Source organism: Falco rusticolus, chromosome Z, assembly GCF_015220075.1.
Source record: "Falco rusticolus isolate bFalRus1 chromosome Z, bFalRus1.pri, whole genome shotgun sequence".
Taxonomy (NCBI): domain Eukaryota; kingdom Metazoa; phylum Chordata; class Aves; order Falconiformes; family Falconidae; genus Falco; species Falco rusticolus.
In genome coordinates this window covers 60083017-60099230 of record NC_051210.1, presented here as the reverse complement: position 1 = coordinate 60099230, position 16214 = coordinate 60083017, and the positions used below count along the sequence as shown (strand labels likewise).

Sequence of the window (16214 nt, the reverse complement as noted above, 5' to 3'; positions counted from 1 at the left end):
TCCTCCACCGGGGTTTGCGGCAGACAGCGCTGCGCGGGGGGGAAGGGCCCCGCAGGCGCAAGACCCCGCAGCGGGCCCAGCGGCGCGCACGGCTGGGCGCCCCCCCGCCGGTTCCCCCACCCCGGCTGTTCCGCCCCCTGCCGGTTCCCCGGCCCGGCGCGGCGCGGCCGTGCCCCGCCCCCTCACCGAGCTCCAGGGGCGGGGCCGGGCCGTCGGCAGCCAATGGGGAGGCGGAGGCGGAGGCGCGGCGAACGGGTTTAAATCGGCTTGATGCCTCGCTTGATGTAGATGTGGCAGATGACACTGAGCCATGCTTCTGCAGCAGCTATGTGAAGGACATCTGCATGTATCTAAGAGACCTTGAGGCTGGTTAGTAGGAGCAGGTTAGAACTGCAAAGGGCGTCTTGCTGACACAGTGGACCTGATGTCATAGGTGTGTCTTGGATCTGGTATTCACTTTCACCAGTGGGTTTTCCTGAGGCACTAATAAGTGATCCCTCAAATTAAAATACAAGATTAAACTGAACTGCTAACAAACATGCTGGTTGTTAGACCAGTCATCTAGCAGTATTAGTGCCATGCCTTCTTTAGCCCATCTCTAGTAAACAAAGAAACCTTGTGGCCTACACCTTTGGGCTGTGCCTGCCCTGAACTCCTTGATAGGCCTTAAGATGCAAGCAAGGCTAAGCATTGCAAATGGTTCAGCTAAGTGACTAGATCTATTAACGCTATTCCTTCCACACAGGTTTCCATCAGTCCCAGTTACCTGACTGGTCAAGGAATCAGTTGGAACATGCGTGCTGTACTAGTAGACTGGCTTGTGCAAGTACAGCTAAAATTGAAGCTCCAGCAGGAGACCTTGTACATGGCAGCTGGTATCACTGACTGCTTCCTGCAGGTGAGCGTCTCTTGCCAGTGTCAGGCAATGCTTTTCCCTAAACTAAAGCCCAGCAAGCACTCGTCAGCAACACCATACTTGGACAGACATGGTACCTATAACAAAATACAGCTGACCCACAAAGTACATTTGGTGTTGAATTGTATGCACCACATACCCTTCTCAGCTATGAGTAGTGACTTGATACATAAAAACTGCTCACTGCTCTCCCTAATGTATTCTCAAAGCCTTTCTAATACCTCTGCAGATGCCAACAGAGGCAACAGATGTGTAATTATTTTGAATATGCCAGTATGAGCATCTTGCCGTAGAATAAACCTTACATTGACTACACTGAAAAGCTGTGTTCTGATCCAAGTCATTCATGTAAATCTCTCCTGCTTCTTACTACAGGACAATATTGTTTCCACAAAGATATTGCAGCTGGTTGGTGTCACAGCTCTTTCATTGCCAGCAAATACAAAGAGTTGTTCCCCCCACACATTGGAGATTTTGCATATGTAACTGATTAACAGTTACACAAAGATCCAAATCTCTCAGATGGAGATGACAATCCTGCAAGCCCTGGACTTTGGTCTGGGTCGCTCTCTCCCTCCGCACTTCCTAAGGAGGGCTTCAAAGATTGCAGAGGTAGTGCTAAGAACCAGCTTTACTGTAGGCAGTATTTGGAAAATAGAATACTCTATTGTGACAGCTCATTAAAATGGCTCAAAGCTTTTGAGCACTGCAGCAGTTTAGCAACTGAGCCTGGTTGAGACCTGTCTCCCATGTAGAAATAGGCCTTGTTGCTCTGTTTTCAGTCACATGAGCCCAACCCACCCAAATCTAGAGTTAAAATGTCTGCCTGGTACTGCAGGTAACTGCTAGACTGCCATTGAAAACAGTGGTCCTAGATGATGAGCAGCATAAATACAGCTCAGAACTGCTGTGTGATTAAGCCACTTTAATTTTAAGTCTATAGCTCTAAACATATTCATTTGGGAAGTATTCCTGCCAAAAAGGCTTGACAGGATGTTCTTGCCTTTGAGATAACCAATACTCAATTCTTACTTAATGCAGGTGAACTTGGAACAACATATTCTGGCCAAGTACCTGATGGAGCTCTCCATTGTGGACTATGAAATGGTTAGTTTCCCTCAATCTGAGGCTGCCATAGCTGCTTACTGTTTAGTTCAGAAATCCTTCAGTGGATGCCAATGGGTAAGTCATGCTTGTGAGACCACCTTCTAGTTTAGGACTTGGTGCAGCTGTGCACCAGCTAAGAAGGCCACTCTGGGCCAAGTCCATGCCTCCTGCTTCCTTCGTGGTATCTCAGCATGTTCTTGTCTCCCCATGGCCCTTTGCAAGGGGGCAGCAGTAGGGCGGTAACTGTTAACCCTCCCCTGTGGGACAGGAGACCACAACTGCCCAAGCCCAACAGAAGACAAAGAAGCCGGTGTACTCAGATTGTTCTAGCAAGCTTGTCTAATGACTTCTTTTTCTTTCAGACATCAGCTCTGCAGTACCACATGTCTTATAATGAGGAAGACCTTCTCGCAGTTGGGCAATGCACAGCAAGGAATGTAATGCTTATGAATGTGGGCCTTACCAAGCAGATGGTAAGAATCTCACAGTTCAGGTGGGGACTATGTGTGGTTAAGTGCTGATACATGGCACTCTGAAGCTGGCTTAGCTGAGCCACTGCTGGCAGACTTGGATACGATCTGCTCCCTTGAGCAGACCTCTAACTTGCCAAAGTGGCGTGAGCCGGTCATGAACTGGTTTGGTGTGCTACGGTGGGCTTGGCCTGACTGCCAAGCCTCAGGTAAGCTGGAATCATGTAAGTTTATGAACAGGGTAAACTTAATGAAACTTACGTCTCTGCAGGCAATCAAGAACAAATATGCCAGCTGCATAAATTACAAGATGAGCACTGTTGGACAGCTGGACTCTTCCATCATACCGAATCTTGATCAACCTCTGATTTGAATGCTGCCTCTAATTCAATGAAACTACAGCATTTGAACTCAAGCACGATTATGTCGCTGTATGATGCCCCTGTACACAACCTGTCCTTTGTCCTGTGTTCAGGCTTCTTAAGAAAGTACTTCTTTTCACTTGCCACCTTTGTGGTAGTAAACTGCCTCCTGCAGCTGAGGCATCGCAGCGGCGCCTGTGAGCGATGCTGTCTGCTGTTAAGCTCTGGGTCTAGCCCAGGCGTGGCGGCTGGTCCTCCGGGCTCTGTGCAGGCCGGAGCGCCGGCACTGCGCTGACAGGGATAATGTCTGCCACAGCGGCCAAATTACGCGGGCTTTGCTCGCTCGGTTACTAATCAGAATATGCCGTCAGCTCGGCCCCCCTGGGCTCCCCGGAGTCACGCCCGGGAGGACGGGCTGCCTCGCTCCCATCTGCCCGCGGCACCCGCACGGCCCGCCACCGGGGGGCCCTGGGCGGGGACTAAGCTCGGCGGCTGACCAACGGCCCTCCGGCGGCCCCGCCCCCGGGTCGCGGGGGCTGCCGGGAGGCACCGCCCCACCGGACGGAAGCAGCGGCGCGCGGGCAGTTTGAAGGCGCAGCCATGGCGGCGTCGGGGCAGCTGAGCGGCGCGATGGGCAGCGTGGAGGACCAGGTGGATCCCTTCTTCCTGCTCTGGTCTGTGCCGGGGGCCCGGGGGGCGGTGGCGGGGCCGGGCCGGGCCGGCCTGGGCGCGCCCTCTGACCGCTGCGCCTCGGTTTCTGTTGCAGCCTGCGGGACCAGCTGAAGCAGCAGCTCATGGAGTGCGGCGTTGCGCTTCATGCCAGTAAGTTTATCCGTACTCTTAAGTCCCCCCGCGGCCCACCGCGCTCCCTCTTAACGTGATGTTACGGTAATAAGGCATGCGATGCGGCTAACACTCGTCTTCCAAAAAATTGTTTCTCAAAAGTGCTCGTTATAATAACGAAATGTTTTTCTTGGCTGAGCGTCTGGGCTGAACTCCGTTTTCTAGACGGCTCTTGAAGACCCGTTTGAATGCTTACAAAACTGCCGCGTGACTATTGCCTGCTGCCCCTTCTCCTCCCGGGTTTTCACTTCAGGCTCCTCTGACTCCTGGTGACGGTTTTGAGGAAACAGGCCTTTGGCAGAAACACTGACTGAAGGTGTTTCTTCCTGTTGCCGTTGTTTCCGTTACCTGAACCTTCTTCCACTGAACGAGCCGGTTGCACATATACAACAATGCTGTGAGACAGCTCTGGCATTTGTAAAAAGTGCTAAGTGGAAGCACTTAAATTAAAGCCTAATTATTTCTCTGATACAGTCAATTGATAACGGAGTCTCACTGGCAGTGGAAGAAATGATAAGGTGTGGAGGTAGAAATAAGAAATACCTTGAAAGTACAGCTATCAAACTCTTTATCCTCTGTAGATTGTGTTTAAGTCTCTGATGTCGTTTTTTTTGGTGACGTTCGTTCTTTGCAGGTCAGGGAAATCACCTTGGTGGTGCTACTGAAGGAAAGTTTATCACTTGGTATGTTATTGCATAACTTCAAACTTTGGATGTATTTGAAAGGGGAGAAGGGTTAAGAACTGAGCTCGTAAGTTCTCTTGTAGTTTACTCCTTAGTAAATCTCTGTATTAACAATCAGTACTTTGCCAAAGTCTGGTGAATAAAAAGGAAATTAAGATAAAATATGGGGAAGAAATATTTTACTCAGTCTTCTAATGTAGTTCTATATCTGATGTGGCTTCTAAATTTGCAGGCCTTCCTGTGATAACTAGAATTTCCTAATACAGTTCCACACGCTAAAATACCCCTGGCCTTAATAATTTGTGGTTTACAGGAAAAATTCTTTAGACATGTAGAGAGCAAGTTAAAAATGTGACATTGCTTTTGAATTTTTTGTTTTCTCCAACTGTTTGAGGTTGGTTGTTTGGTTTTTTTTCCTTTCAGTGCCCTGCAAGATTTGGAGGATGCAAAAGCTTCTTTCCTCAACAAGACATTAGCCCTGCAAAGGTAGAATTTTCTTCCTGTTTGTTTGGAGGTTCTCTGTTTGTTTGTGTGCACACATATACATGCGTGTGCACATATACATAATTCTGATTAAAATAGGATTTCAAAGTGCTACAGTGTGTTGCAAACATGAGAGATTTTAGTACCACTGAACAAGCAGAAATGCAGATGGAGATACCATAGAGAACAACGACAACAACAAAAAATCCAAGTTGAAACATGTAAACCCAAAGGTTCCTGCAAAACTGTGAAAGGCTGACTTCATAAATCTGTAAAAATATTTCTTGGCAGGATTTCACAAATGCATATGAAAAGGTGGAATCCGATAGGTGGTACACATCTCCTATGTTATATGGCTGTTCATTTGTATTTGCTCAGCTTCCCTTCTGCAGGCTCTGGGATTAATGGTGTCCAAGTATGTTTGGTAAGAGAAAAAGGAGTTGTCATTGTCAAATAATCACTGATGTACATTTCTTGTCCTGAGAGTTAAGCCTCATTAGTTAAGAAGTATGATACTGAAAAGGTACTGAGTATTTTATATACATAATTCCAATGTGAAATTGGACATAAATGGAACCTTGGAAATATTTTTCTGTTACTTGTCTAAATCTGCCTTAAGTTTCTTATCAGTTCTCATCAGTTGTGTGTTTCTTCTCCACTATCTGCTATGCAGGATCCAACTTACGACTGCCCTGAGAAACAAAATTAAGGAAAATGACAGTGGCTCACGGTAAGGTGTTCATAGGGGAAGCATAGCTGTACTTCACTGTACCTTTTTTTAAAGCCAGCTTTCTTCTAGATTTTACTGAATGACGTACCATCCACCTTTTAGCTAGAGCCAGCATGATCAGACCACTTATACCCTGCGTGGATTTATGTTTGGGCTCCAAATTAACCAAGCTTTGATTACAGCAATCACAACCTTTGATTCACTTATGAGAACTGTTACCTGCATTTATAATAGCTGGGCACATATTACAGGCTTGTGACAGAGCCTTGCCTCTGCTTTGCTGCCTTCATTAATTAAAGCTTAATGGCTTTGAAAAAGAACTGAAAGTTTCAAACGTTTTTAGAATTAGCTTTTCATATCCTGCCTAATATTAATGGGTGCACATGTATGAAGTGTTATATGAGAAACTTAATTTCTGTCAGAACTACAGCTGAAAACATTGCATCTCCAGGATGTCCCTGCCACACACCAGAATTCAGGAGCTGCAATTCTTTGCCATTCTCGGGTGACTAGGTTTCCTTGATACCTTCCAAGCTCTGTGATTTGAAATGTTATACAACCTTAACTGAAACATTAGGGAAACTGAGAGGGAAATAAGGACACTATTTGGCTCCTACAACAATACTTAGTATAATAACTGTAAAAAGAAAGGGTGCAGTTGTGTGGGGGGGTGGAATTTTTTTTTTGGTATAAAGGGAAATGGGGATTTTTTTGTGCAATCCACATAACCTTTATGCTGTTGACTCATATTAATTGTCTTAAGGTGTGCAACTGTGTTTCCTTCCTTAGAGTGATCACAGAAAATATATCCCACATACTGACACTCTGCAAGAAAATAATGGAATATCAAGAGGTAAGTGGCATTGTAGCTCCTGTTGCAGTTGTGCAGGTCTGCCAACCTCAGCACGGGCAGCAGAGCAATTTGAAAGGAACAGGATCGCACCAGCCATTTGAAGCTAAATGCGTGGCCAAAAGGTACAATTTCTACCGGTGTTAATTACTGAAATGATGACTTCAAGTGAGTATGTAAGAAAGTCTGCTTCTAGAGCTGCCCTTAACTGCTTTTGTGAATTGAATTGGCATCTTTCAATATTTTTGGAGCCAAGAGTCTGGGAAATATTTATTTTTTTTTCTCTTTTAGCAAGCACGTGAGAAGGAACAGAAATTGGCTGACATTAAAAGGAAAAGATTCTGTAAGTGTGTTAGCAGTACTGACTTTATATTGGAATTTTATCATTTGTATTTTAAAGTTCTTCTTGTAGCAATATTAATTTACATCTGAAGTAACTGTGAAATTCAACATAGTTACAAAACTTGTGAAAAGCATTGGAAGTACTGCAAAAATGACCTGGTGTGTTGTTTACTTGAGCATAAGACTGACACATTAGTATGACAGGTGCAAGAAGATACTCAGAGAGAATATGGTAGTGTTTTATTATTTAGTATAAGTTCCCCAGAAAACTACACAACATTTAGTAAAATTTAAATCAGTCCTACAACACCTAAATGATTTTTTTTTGTGTGTGTGTCAGACTGCACCTTTATAAAATGTTTGCAGACCAGGGGAGGGGATTTACTTACAAAGAACTCTAGTAATAGTATATATGTTGGTGTTCAGCAGGCTTGTTAGTGTGTCAAATTTAGATGTGAAGTCAATCTTCAGAACTTCATAAACTAAGTGTGTTTTTTGAATGTTTCTACTGCGCTATGACCAGGTTTGCCAACAGTTTTAACAACTATTGTTTGTTTCATGCATAGGAAGTGGTGTGTGTGTTGACAGTAATAAGCAAACACAATGAAATACCTGTGTTCATAAAAAAAATTAATATCCCTAGTATCTTTGGAAATAAGGGAAGGAATGCAGTGTCGGCATTCTTTCAAATGCTGTCCCTAATGGTTTTATCCAGACTAGGTTTCAAACTGTCCCTAAATGGTTTTATCCAGACGAGTTTTTAGTATGGTTTCCTATAAAAAACTAGTAATATTCACTGGGGCTGTCCATATGTTCCTTGTACAACTCTGGAATTTGTTTTTGATCAAATTTGAGAAGGGAGAAAGGGTCTTAAACACCTCTGATTATAAAAGTTGTGACAACCGAAGATGGGGTATAGGACAGATATTCAAGTTACAGTCCATGCCTGATGGAAATGCAGACAGGATACAAAGTACTTTCGGTTTTGGCAGCAACCAGGGAACCAATCGATGTACTTTGATACCAGGTAAGCACAGTATGCATTGCCCCTTGTGTGAAAGGAGTATCTTGAGATATATTGGAGGGAGGGGATGGAGTGTGAGGTTAGGGTTATTGCCACAGAAGTGCCTTAGTTTTTTTCTCACAGACATCCATCTTTAGTTCTACTGCTCGCCTAACTACTTCTTAATACTTCATTTTCCTAATAATGGAACAGCACTAAAAGAAGCCGCAAGACAGAAACTACTGCAAATTCAAAGCACGATGAAAAACCGAAAGGAGACACAATCAAGTATGGAAGCAAACAAAACCCTGGAGAAGATGTTTAAAAAATTACAAAAAGAAAGGCAGTTGACTTCAGTAATTCAAAATGTATTCCAGGTAATATGTTGTAGCTTTTAGAAGCAAGTTTGCAGGTTTGCATTAGTCAGAATAACATAGAGTATGGTAAATGTAACTTCAAACAAAACTGTTTTCTAAAAACTTTAAGTAACAGCGACAATAGACAAGCTGCTGCTATGTGAAAGAAAAACGTTAATGCTTTGAGAGCTAAAACAGTGAAATTGTCAGAAAGTTCTTCAGAATAATTATTTACAGAATTTAGAGACAGTTTGTCAATCTATCTTTAATTCTTTGTTTCCTTAAAGATACACAAATAATGCATTTTCTTGGTGAATGTGTTTCCTTGCATGGAGTGTCACCCGTACACCACCCCCCCACCCCCCCCCCCAAATCGATTTGTGCATCTCATGTTTAGGAAAAATAAGTAGATCTTAATCCCACGATACCAGTGAGCCAGACTGCTGCTCCTCAGTCTGCCCCTTCTGACCACATGCACACCTCTGCTTGTGTCACCCACCGCAGCCTTGTGAAAGACTTGGCCTGCAGCCACAGCCAGTGTCCAAATACTTTCAGCAGCGTAGCTTTTGACCTTTTGGTTACCCACGTATTTAGATGCCACTAGGCAGCCTGTACCCATGCAGCTGGCTGGCAGGTCATCCGGAGTGTGGAGCCCTGCAAAGTGAGGAGGAAAACCTCATGATTTGGGATAGCGTGGGTGGGCCTCCTGCAGCATCCTGTGTTGGGAGTGGTTCTACTACAGGTCACGTATGCTATGCTACAGTCTGGTACTCTGCCTCTCACTGTGAGATCTCTCTTGGCTTCCTTTGCCTGGCCTCACAGGTCAGTGACTTAAGTACAAAGATGGGAGGCAGAGTGAATGCTAAACTGTAATTGCAGCACTCTTGAATTTATCTGCAATCAGGTTATAAAATCCCAGTTAAGTGCGCACAAAGCCGATGTAAAAAATTTAGACTGGGGAAAAGAGAATATATTGGAGGGCTTCAGATAGAAGACAGGATATAACCGTGCTGTGAATTTGGGTGATTGGAAGAATTTCAAAGATGGAGTATCACATGTTTTTCTATTGCAATGCTATGTCTACTAGTTTGCATCGATAACAATGTTGCATCTCAAATTGAGAATGAGAATTTAAACGTTTTAAGTGGGGTTTAGATTGGATTCCTACTGTTATCTGGGATACAAAACCTAGGAATGGGTTTGTGTTCCTGAAATCTTCTGAACCACAAGTAGAGCAAATCTTCTTTGACAACATGTAATAATTTCCATTTTCAATCCAGAATGGCAGGGCGAGAATATTAACTGTGTTATCTTGTGCTTGAGGCAAACTTTATTTCTTGTGTTTAAAAAACAAACAAACAAAATTCCTCTAAAATCCTATGTTTAAAATAGGGATGGTGTACAAGGTCCTCTAGGAAATGCAAAGCACTGCTTTTTTTTCCCTACATGTTGACAATAGGTTTTAAAACCATACTTCCCTTTCTCCTCTCCCCTCATCCCACTTACTCCAAAGACTGCTGTGAATTTTAAGAGTGTGCAAATTAAAAGTTAAAGATCAGAAAAATTTGAGATATTTTACTAGGAATAATTCTTTTTAAAGGCTTTGTTTAACCAATACTCTTTTTTTCTTAGGGTATCATAATTGGAAGCAAAGTTAACTGGGCAGAAGATCCATCTTTAAAAGCAATTGTTCTACAGCTTGAAAAAAATGTTGAATTTATGTGAGTCAGGAGAAATGTGTTTTGCATAGTGCATGTCACTGATGTACTAAACTTGATAGATTACTATGCATAAATAAAGTATAGTTTAAGAATTTGAAAATTTAACCTTTCTGGAGGTTGTGGCTCTCTAGAAACGTAGAACGCACGCACATAGTGTAGCTGCTGAAATTGCCTGAAGAGCCACTTAATAGCTGTCCCATCCCAAGCGCTCATCCCCTCCTGAAAGGCAGCGGTAACACAAGAAATAGTAATAGTAATCTATATATTTCAAGCATTTATGTAAAGGTGGGCTTCAGCTAAGGCTTTGCTGTTTCTGCCCTGTTCCACAGGGCAGCAGCTGCAGGCTTTTCTAATGGGTCTTGGTGGGGGGGGGGGGCGTCTGCTTGTTTAATGGAAACATTTTATCGAATGTTCAACACTGCGAATTTTGCACTCTTTTCTGTAGCAGCTGTTTGTGACCCTGCTTGACAACTGCATTTTATGTTTGAACAAAATCGATGGTATCACAGCACGTAACATATTAACATAGTCTTGCTTTTCGCCTGGTGACATAGTAAACCGTTTTCAAAAGGTGGATGTGGCTTGCCTTAATCGAATAGGAATTAAATGTGAGAACTTCCTGAAGTGTTTCGGGGTTTTTGTTGGCTTGTGCGTAACGCGCCGCCCGGCCGGCGCCGCCCCGCCTTCCCTCGCCGGGCCGGCCCTGCCGCCCTTGCGCGGCCGCACGTCGCGGTGGGCGGGGCCGTGCCCTCGGCGGGCGGGGCCCGTTGCTGCCCCTGAGGCGCGGGACGCGGCGGCGGGGGGTCACCATGGGCAGTAAGATGGCGGCCGCCACGAGGGTCGTTCAGGTAACGGCGCTCGGCGTGCGGCCTGGGGAGCGGGGGGCCGAGGCCGGGAGCCTGGCTCGGGCGGCGGGCTGGCCTGGCGCGCCGCCGCCGAGGCCTGAGGCGGCCGGGCCTGAGGCGCCGCCGGGTAGGCCGGTGTCCTTGGCGCGGGGGGGGAGGCGTGCGGGGGGGGGCCCGCCGGTACCGGCGGTGGTCTTGGGCCGGTGCCTGGTTCCCCGTGCGAAGGGCGCCTCCGGGCAGCCCGCACCCTTCCGTGCGCTATGCAGGGCGGGGGGCGCTAGCTGGCCGCGCCTTCCCAAGCTCTCTTCCTTCAAGGTGAAGGTGAGACGTGGAGTCATCTTCAGAAGGCGTCTTTCAGGAATAAGCAGTGTGGCTTCGGCTACTAGGCTTCGTAGTTCGTCGGGTTTTCTTAACAGAACTAGTCGGTCCTGCCCAGCCAGGTGAACAAATACAAAGCAAAATAAAAACGGGTTCTCCTGGGATCATTTAAGTGGCTCACTGGTTCAGCAGACAGCCCTTTGGGTCGATACAGTTCCAAGTACATTCCTGTACAGTCAGAGCGCAGCTAGCAATTCCGTGTGCTAAACCTTTATAATTGCGTTTCCGTGGCTGTCGCTGCATGCACACACAGGCTGCGGTGAGGGAAGGAAGGGAATGCGCGTTCCTGGCATTAGTTGTATTCGTTGTATGTTTTGAAGGTAACGTGTGTCTAGAAGTACATCTTACTCTCTCTGTTTCTCCTGCTACCTTGCCTTTTTCTAGGTAGTCAAGCCACATACTCCGTTAATTAAGTTCCCAGACAGAAAAGGTAGTCCCAGACCTAAAAGTAAGTATTTCATCTATAGAGACAACTTGCACCACATTTCTTAGTGTTAACTGTTTTATTTAAGAAACCAGCATGCAATTTTTCTGTTTCAGCTATGCAACTCGGCTGATTTTGAGCAGGGTTTCTGAAACACAGTTGTTTTAGTTTGAAGGCAGTTCCTTGACTCTTCCTTTTCAGACTCTGCGCAACTGTGGAAATACACATAATATATGCATGTCTTTATTTCTTGGTCAAGGCAGATTCACAAAGATTTCTGGTGTAAGTCCCATTTTTTCCAGATACTACTATGTGTGTGAAATGATTGTGCCCAAGTCAGTGTGAAGGAACTTTAGGTATTCAGTGATATTTGCAGAAATTACTGCATTTTCCTCATCTCTTCTTAGTTGGAGTCTGCAATGTCGATGGTATTTAAAACCATGATTATAGCTGGGAGAGCCACCCCACTGTACATTTTAAGAAGTATTTTGTTGTGTTACTAATTAATGCTGCGAAAAAATTAATTTCATTGCAATCTTTGGCATGAATTTTTATACTTATATCTGCGTTGATATTTATAGGATTCCCAATATTGTTACATTTAAACATCAAAGTTGTATGAGCAGTATGTTGGTTTAATACTGCTTTTGAGTCAACAAAGCATTTGAAATTAAAGTAGATGTCTTAAGCTTTTTTATGTTATTCTCACTTCTTTAGAAATTATACCATACCACATTATTTGACACAGCATTTTTGTGTTTGTGATTTAGCTTTGAGTTTACTTTATTCATTAACATTACAAAGTATCTACAGTGCACATCAGTGCCACTTCAGACTTACCTGTGAACTCTTCAGGAGCTATTTTCTGTGATAACTTTCTGTCAGAATTGTGTGCACAGTTGTACACAGTTCAGCCAAATGCACCACCTCTCATGCCAGGGAACTGCTTTCTCGAAGCCTTGAAAACATGTTACCTCTTGTTTATCTCTGCATCAGAAGATTTTTGTGACAGTATCTTTGAAGTATGTTAGACTTTTCTACCTTAATCAGGTTCTGTCATCTCATTAGTAAATTGCAATCTACCTCATCTTGCTTGAATGCTATAGCAATAACTACATTTCACTATACCAGGCTGTTGCTTCTATGTAGTAGCCCAGCAGAGCTCTGTAGATCAAGACTAAACTTGTAGGGACGTGGGTGCCAAATTCTTTTACCGTATTACTACTACCGTATTACTACTGCAACATGATGATCTCGAAGCAACAGCAGTATTAAGTCTGGCACTTCTGAATCTTGACCTCTGATGTTTTTAACTGGATAATGCATGCACTCCAACTACACTTCAGAGTGAAACTACAATACAGGAAAATCCTTGGCAGATCTCTAGACATTTTTGCGGTGTGTGAAACAAACTTGGAGAAACTGATTCTTGTTTTTTTCTTATATAAGGTGTGATAGGTACTTTGCCCCCTGTTCAGAATATGCTCCTTCTGATGGGCTCTATTCCCCCTTGCTGTTTTTGGGCCCTCCTGTTGTTCCTGAACCACCTGATCAACTTGGAGCTTTCAGATACAATCCTCTGAGAACTTCTGAATATGCCTCTCAATAGTGGCTTTCCCACGCCCCCACCCCCAATATATAGTGGTCTGATCACATTGCTGCAGGTGTTTTGATGTCCCAGTCCTGTTACTGACCCAGACTTGCTATGGCTAAAACTGGCTCCTCTCCTTTGTCCTTACTGGTCTTGTTGGAGGCAGAAGGGAGAGAGGCAGGCAGTGCTGCTGTGTTGTAACTCCTCGCATTCTTTGACTCATCCAGTCTTGATGCTGCTTATTTTGAAATTATATAGTCCCTCCATCCCAGCTGTTTAAATGTTGCATTTGTCTTGCTCATTTTTCAGGAGCACTGAGAGGGACTTCCTGTGGAAGTCGTTCTGCTTCATCACGTGCTTTAACCTTGTATACAGAGGTCTGAGTGCTTGTAAAGTAACCATTGTTGTGAGACTCTGTCCTGCCTGCTGGGGTGATTGTGTACTTCCACTGTAAAATCAGCCATGGTGGGACAGATCTAAGTTCAGAATGCTGACTTTGACAGTGTGGCCCTTCTGTCATCTCTCCTGTCCTCAGAGTCAAGGCAACTTCTCCAATGTGAATTCCTTAAGCCTAGCTCCTGACCCTCACCTGTGAAGTACTTCAGGCGCTTCTTGGTCTCTGTGTTTCGTTAACATTGATTGCTGATGCCTGATACTTGGTGGTCATTCTGCACATTATTAACAAAATTTGATACAATGCCTTTTTGTAATGTTAAAAATGGGTACAGCACTGCATTGCGTGTTGTGGCGTGTCATAGTTGCAAGCTTTATCTTTCTGTAAGGCTCCCACCTTTTTTTCACGTGTCTGTCTTTACAGTCACAGTAAACAAAAAGCATCATCTTAGGTGGACTGGTTTTTTATCTTGCGTAGTTGCCTCCACACACAAATGTATGATACTTTATGTATTTTTTGTATGTACAGCTGCCCAGTGAAAAAGCCTTTGTTAGGATATATGCTGACTTATCCTCTGTCTATACATCAATATTTTTGCCACTCAAACATGCTTGCTTTTACTGTCATAATTTTTCACTGTGCTCTTGATACATATAATTATAGTAAAGACAGGTTGTGAGAAGTAGAGTGTCTTAATTATTCTAAGTGTTTGTTATAACGAAAAAAAATTGTCAACAGCTGGTAACTTCTGTTGGCTGCTTATTAATTAATTTTACAGTCCTGTTACATTTCTGTAAACGGTTTTGCAATCTGTGTTTCAGTACAGGAATCTCTACAAGCGGGTGTGCCATCTCTCCATGCTTCAAAAGCACAGGAGTCTGTAGGAGGCAGCTCTCTGGGCTTTCAAAATATGGCACTTGTTAGTAGAGTAAAAGGTACACCAGACACTTCTGAATTAGCGAGAACCTTGCCTCAGAAATACAGAAGGAAACTTATGTCAGATGAAGAGATTGAATTTATTCAAGTAAGTTTCATTTATTGGTGTGTATTGTCTGTATTTACCCAGCATCTGGCTTATTTCTACACATGCTTCGAACTTTCAGATACGCTAGTACGTTGTGATTCTTGGTAAGTGCCTGCTCTGAGCTTTCGTGGCTTTCATGCACAATACCCAAGCTACAAATTCTTAATGCAGAAGGAACCCAACTCTTGACTAATTAGTGCTTTGTGGTATTGCTGATTAGAGAGAGATGGACTTAGAACAGACATGCAGATAGCTATCGATAGTCGTAACCTATGTTAATCACTGCCACTACCTATTTTGTAACAGCTGTATAATGTGTAATTTGAATGTGCTGGACCCGAATACAGGAGTCAATTCTTAGACCAGCGAACGTTATTACCAGGTGATTGAAGTCCAAAATATTTCTCAAACTACTTTTTATAAGTTATTTTGTAAGTTAAATCTTGTATTTCTTGTAGCGGAAACATTTTATTAAACTTCATCTAAATATTTTCTGCAATATTTTCAAATACAGCATTGTACATGAAAGGCAAGAAATGCCTGCTTTTCTTCTGTAACAATTCTTGGTTGTAAACACTGATGCCTAAAAAGGGAGAAGGAATGAACTGTGAAGAACGTGTGAGATAGTTGTGAGTTTGAAATGAAAAGACACTTGCATACGTTTGTTAAATGAGAAGGACACCTACAGTGTAATCATGTTAGTAGAGGAAATCAGTTTTCCTGCACGTATGTGGGTAGGGTATTATAATTAGAAATAAATTGGGTTCTTTCCCATAGTAATACACTTCTTGACCTCTAGCACAGATTTTCTGACAGTGAGATAAGTTGTAAAATAATTTGGTTGGGAAAATAATGAATTGAATTCTCATAAAGATTGCAGTGGCTCACCTTGGCCTTGTTTTTAACTGTGCACTTTAGAATTATTTCCACTGCCTAAATTACAAAAGTTATCTTCACTACTACCGTGTTTGTCAGACCTCTCTAAATTGAGTAAAGAGTTGGGTTTCTCTAGAGTGGGAGAAGTGGAAGCAGCTGTAATTGTTGGTTGCGTGTGTTGATCTTATTGTATTCTCCCCTGAAAAAAATGGAGCTGTTACTGGTAGATGCTAATATTTGACACTCTGTGCATGTTCTTACATAAAAACAAAATGTATAAATCAAAACTAGAACTCTGTCAGTTAGTCTATACTAGTGCAAAAGAAGATTTTATCTGCATTTCCCATGCTAACATACTTAACTGTCCGCTTTTCTTTTGCAGCGTGGAGGTCCAGAATAGGTATGGAAGATAGTTTGTTGGCCACTGTTGGAAGAATGAAGTATTGTATTCACAATAAAGGCATTTCCTTAATATTAAAAGTTATTGTATACTAATAGTTTCAATAAAAACCTGTATGAAGGGTGAGACGGCTGACACAACACACTATGTATTGATTTGTGATTGAAGTATTTTCTGTTGATGGCTAACTAGCAACTGAATGTATTTGGTGTCCACGCCATTAAAATATTTTTCTAATTAGCTGCTTGCAAACGACCATTGAGTCATTTTATTTTTCTACTTTAAAAGATTAGGATATCTTAGTAGGAGTGATTTTGCATGCAGGAAAGGGACACTGAAGCATTCTCAGGGACCGTCGAGACTTTGTGGTGTGGCTTTAGCAGCCGTGCTGGTTCCGTCAGGCAGCTGTGGCCGTT

At 43.4% G+C, this 16214-nt stretch overlaps 3 protein-coding genes across 3 annotated transcripts; all 3 read left to right on the top strand.

Annotated features, from left to right (window-relative positions):
• The first annotated feature begins 723 nt into the window (after nt 1-723).
• On the top strand, nt 724-3397 carry CCNB1 (cyclin B1). Its single transcript, XM_037373665.1, has 4 exons — nt 724-898; nt 1958-2023; nt 2386-2496; nt 2765-3397. Exons 1-4 carry the CDS (start codon nt 794-796, stop codon nt 2864-2866), a joined length of 384 nt encoding a protein of 127 aa, XP_037229562.1. The 5' UTR covers nt 724-793; the 3' UTR covers nt 2867-3397.
• Nucleotides 3395-10485, top strand: CENPH (centromere protein H). Its single transcript, XM_037373664.1, has 9 exons — nt 3395-3529; nt 3622-3677; nt 4333-4381; nt 4805-4867; nt 5538-5594; nt 6384-6447; nt 6736-6787; nt 8003-8166; nt 9778-10485. Exons 1-9 carry the CDS (start codon nt 3456-3458, stop codon nt 9868-9870), a joined length of 672 nt encoding a protein of 223 aa, XP_037229561.1. The 5' UTR covers nt 3395-3455; the 3' UTR covers nt 9871-10485.
• A 99-nt stretch (nt 10486-10584) lies between these two features.
• On the top strand, nt 10585-16051 carry MRPS36 (mitochondrial ribosomal protein S36). The gene is made up of 4 exons (XM_037373666.1): nt 10585-10714; nt 11474-11537; nt 14320-14522; nt 15781-16051. The coding sequence occupies exons 1-4, from the start codon at nt 10676-10678 to the stop codon at nt 15796-15798; spliced, it is 324 nt and encodes a 107-aa protein (XP_037229563.1). The 5' UTR covers nt 10585-10675; the 3' UTR covers nt 15799-16051.
• Nucleotides 16052-16214: the final 163 nt, after the last annotated feature.

What these genes read in the sequence shown, in the direction of transcription:
- CCNB1 (XM_037373665.1), top strand. Translation starts at nt 794, where the DNA reads ATGCGTGCTGTACTAGTAGACTGGCTTGTGCAAGTACAGCTAAAATTG. An exon ending in TCACTGACTGCTTCCTGCAG is followed by an intron (nt 899 to 1,957) that starts GTGAGCGTCTCT and finishes TACTTAATGCAG; the next exon opens with GTGAACTTGGAACAACATAT. An exon ending in CCATTGTGGACTATGAAATG is followed by an intron (nt 2,024 to 2,385) that starts GTTAGTTTCCCT and finishes TTTTTCTTTCAG; the next exon opens with ACATCAGCTCTGCAGTACCA.
- MRPS36 (XM_037373666.1), top strand. Translation starts at nt 10,676, where the DNA reads ATGGGCAGTAAGATGGCGGCCGCCACGAGGGTCGTTCAG. An exon ending in CCGCCACGAGGGTCGTTCAG is followed by an intron (nt 10,715 to 11,473) that starts GTAACGGCGCTC and finishes GCCTTTTTCTAG; the next exon opens with GTAGTCAAGCCACATACTCC. An exon ending in AGGTAGTCCCAGACCTAAAA is followed by an intron (nt 11,538 to 14,319) that starts GTAAGTATTTCA and finishes TCTGTGTTTCAG; the next exon opens with TACAGGAATCTCTACAAGCG.
- CENPH (XM_037373664.1), top strand. Translation starts at nt 3,456, where the DNA reads ATGGCGGCGTCGGGGCAGCTGAGCGGCGCGATGGGCAGCGTGGAGGAC. An exon ending in CATTAAAAGGAAAAGATTCT is followed by an intron (nt 6,788 to 8,002) that starts GTAAGTGTGTTA and finishes ATAATGGAACAG; the next exon opens with CACTAAAAGAAGCCGCAAGA. An exon ending in TAATTCAAAATGTATTCCAG is followed by an intron (nt 8,167 to 9,777) that starts GTAATATGTTGT and finishes TTTTTTTCTTAG; the next exon opens with GGTATCATAATTGGAAGCAA.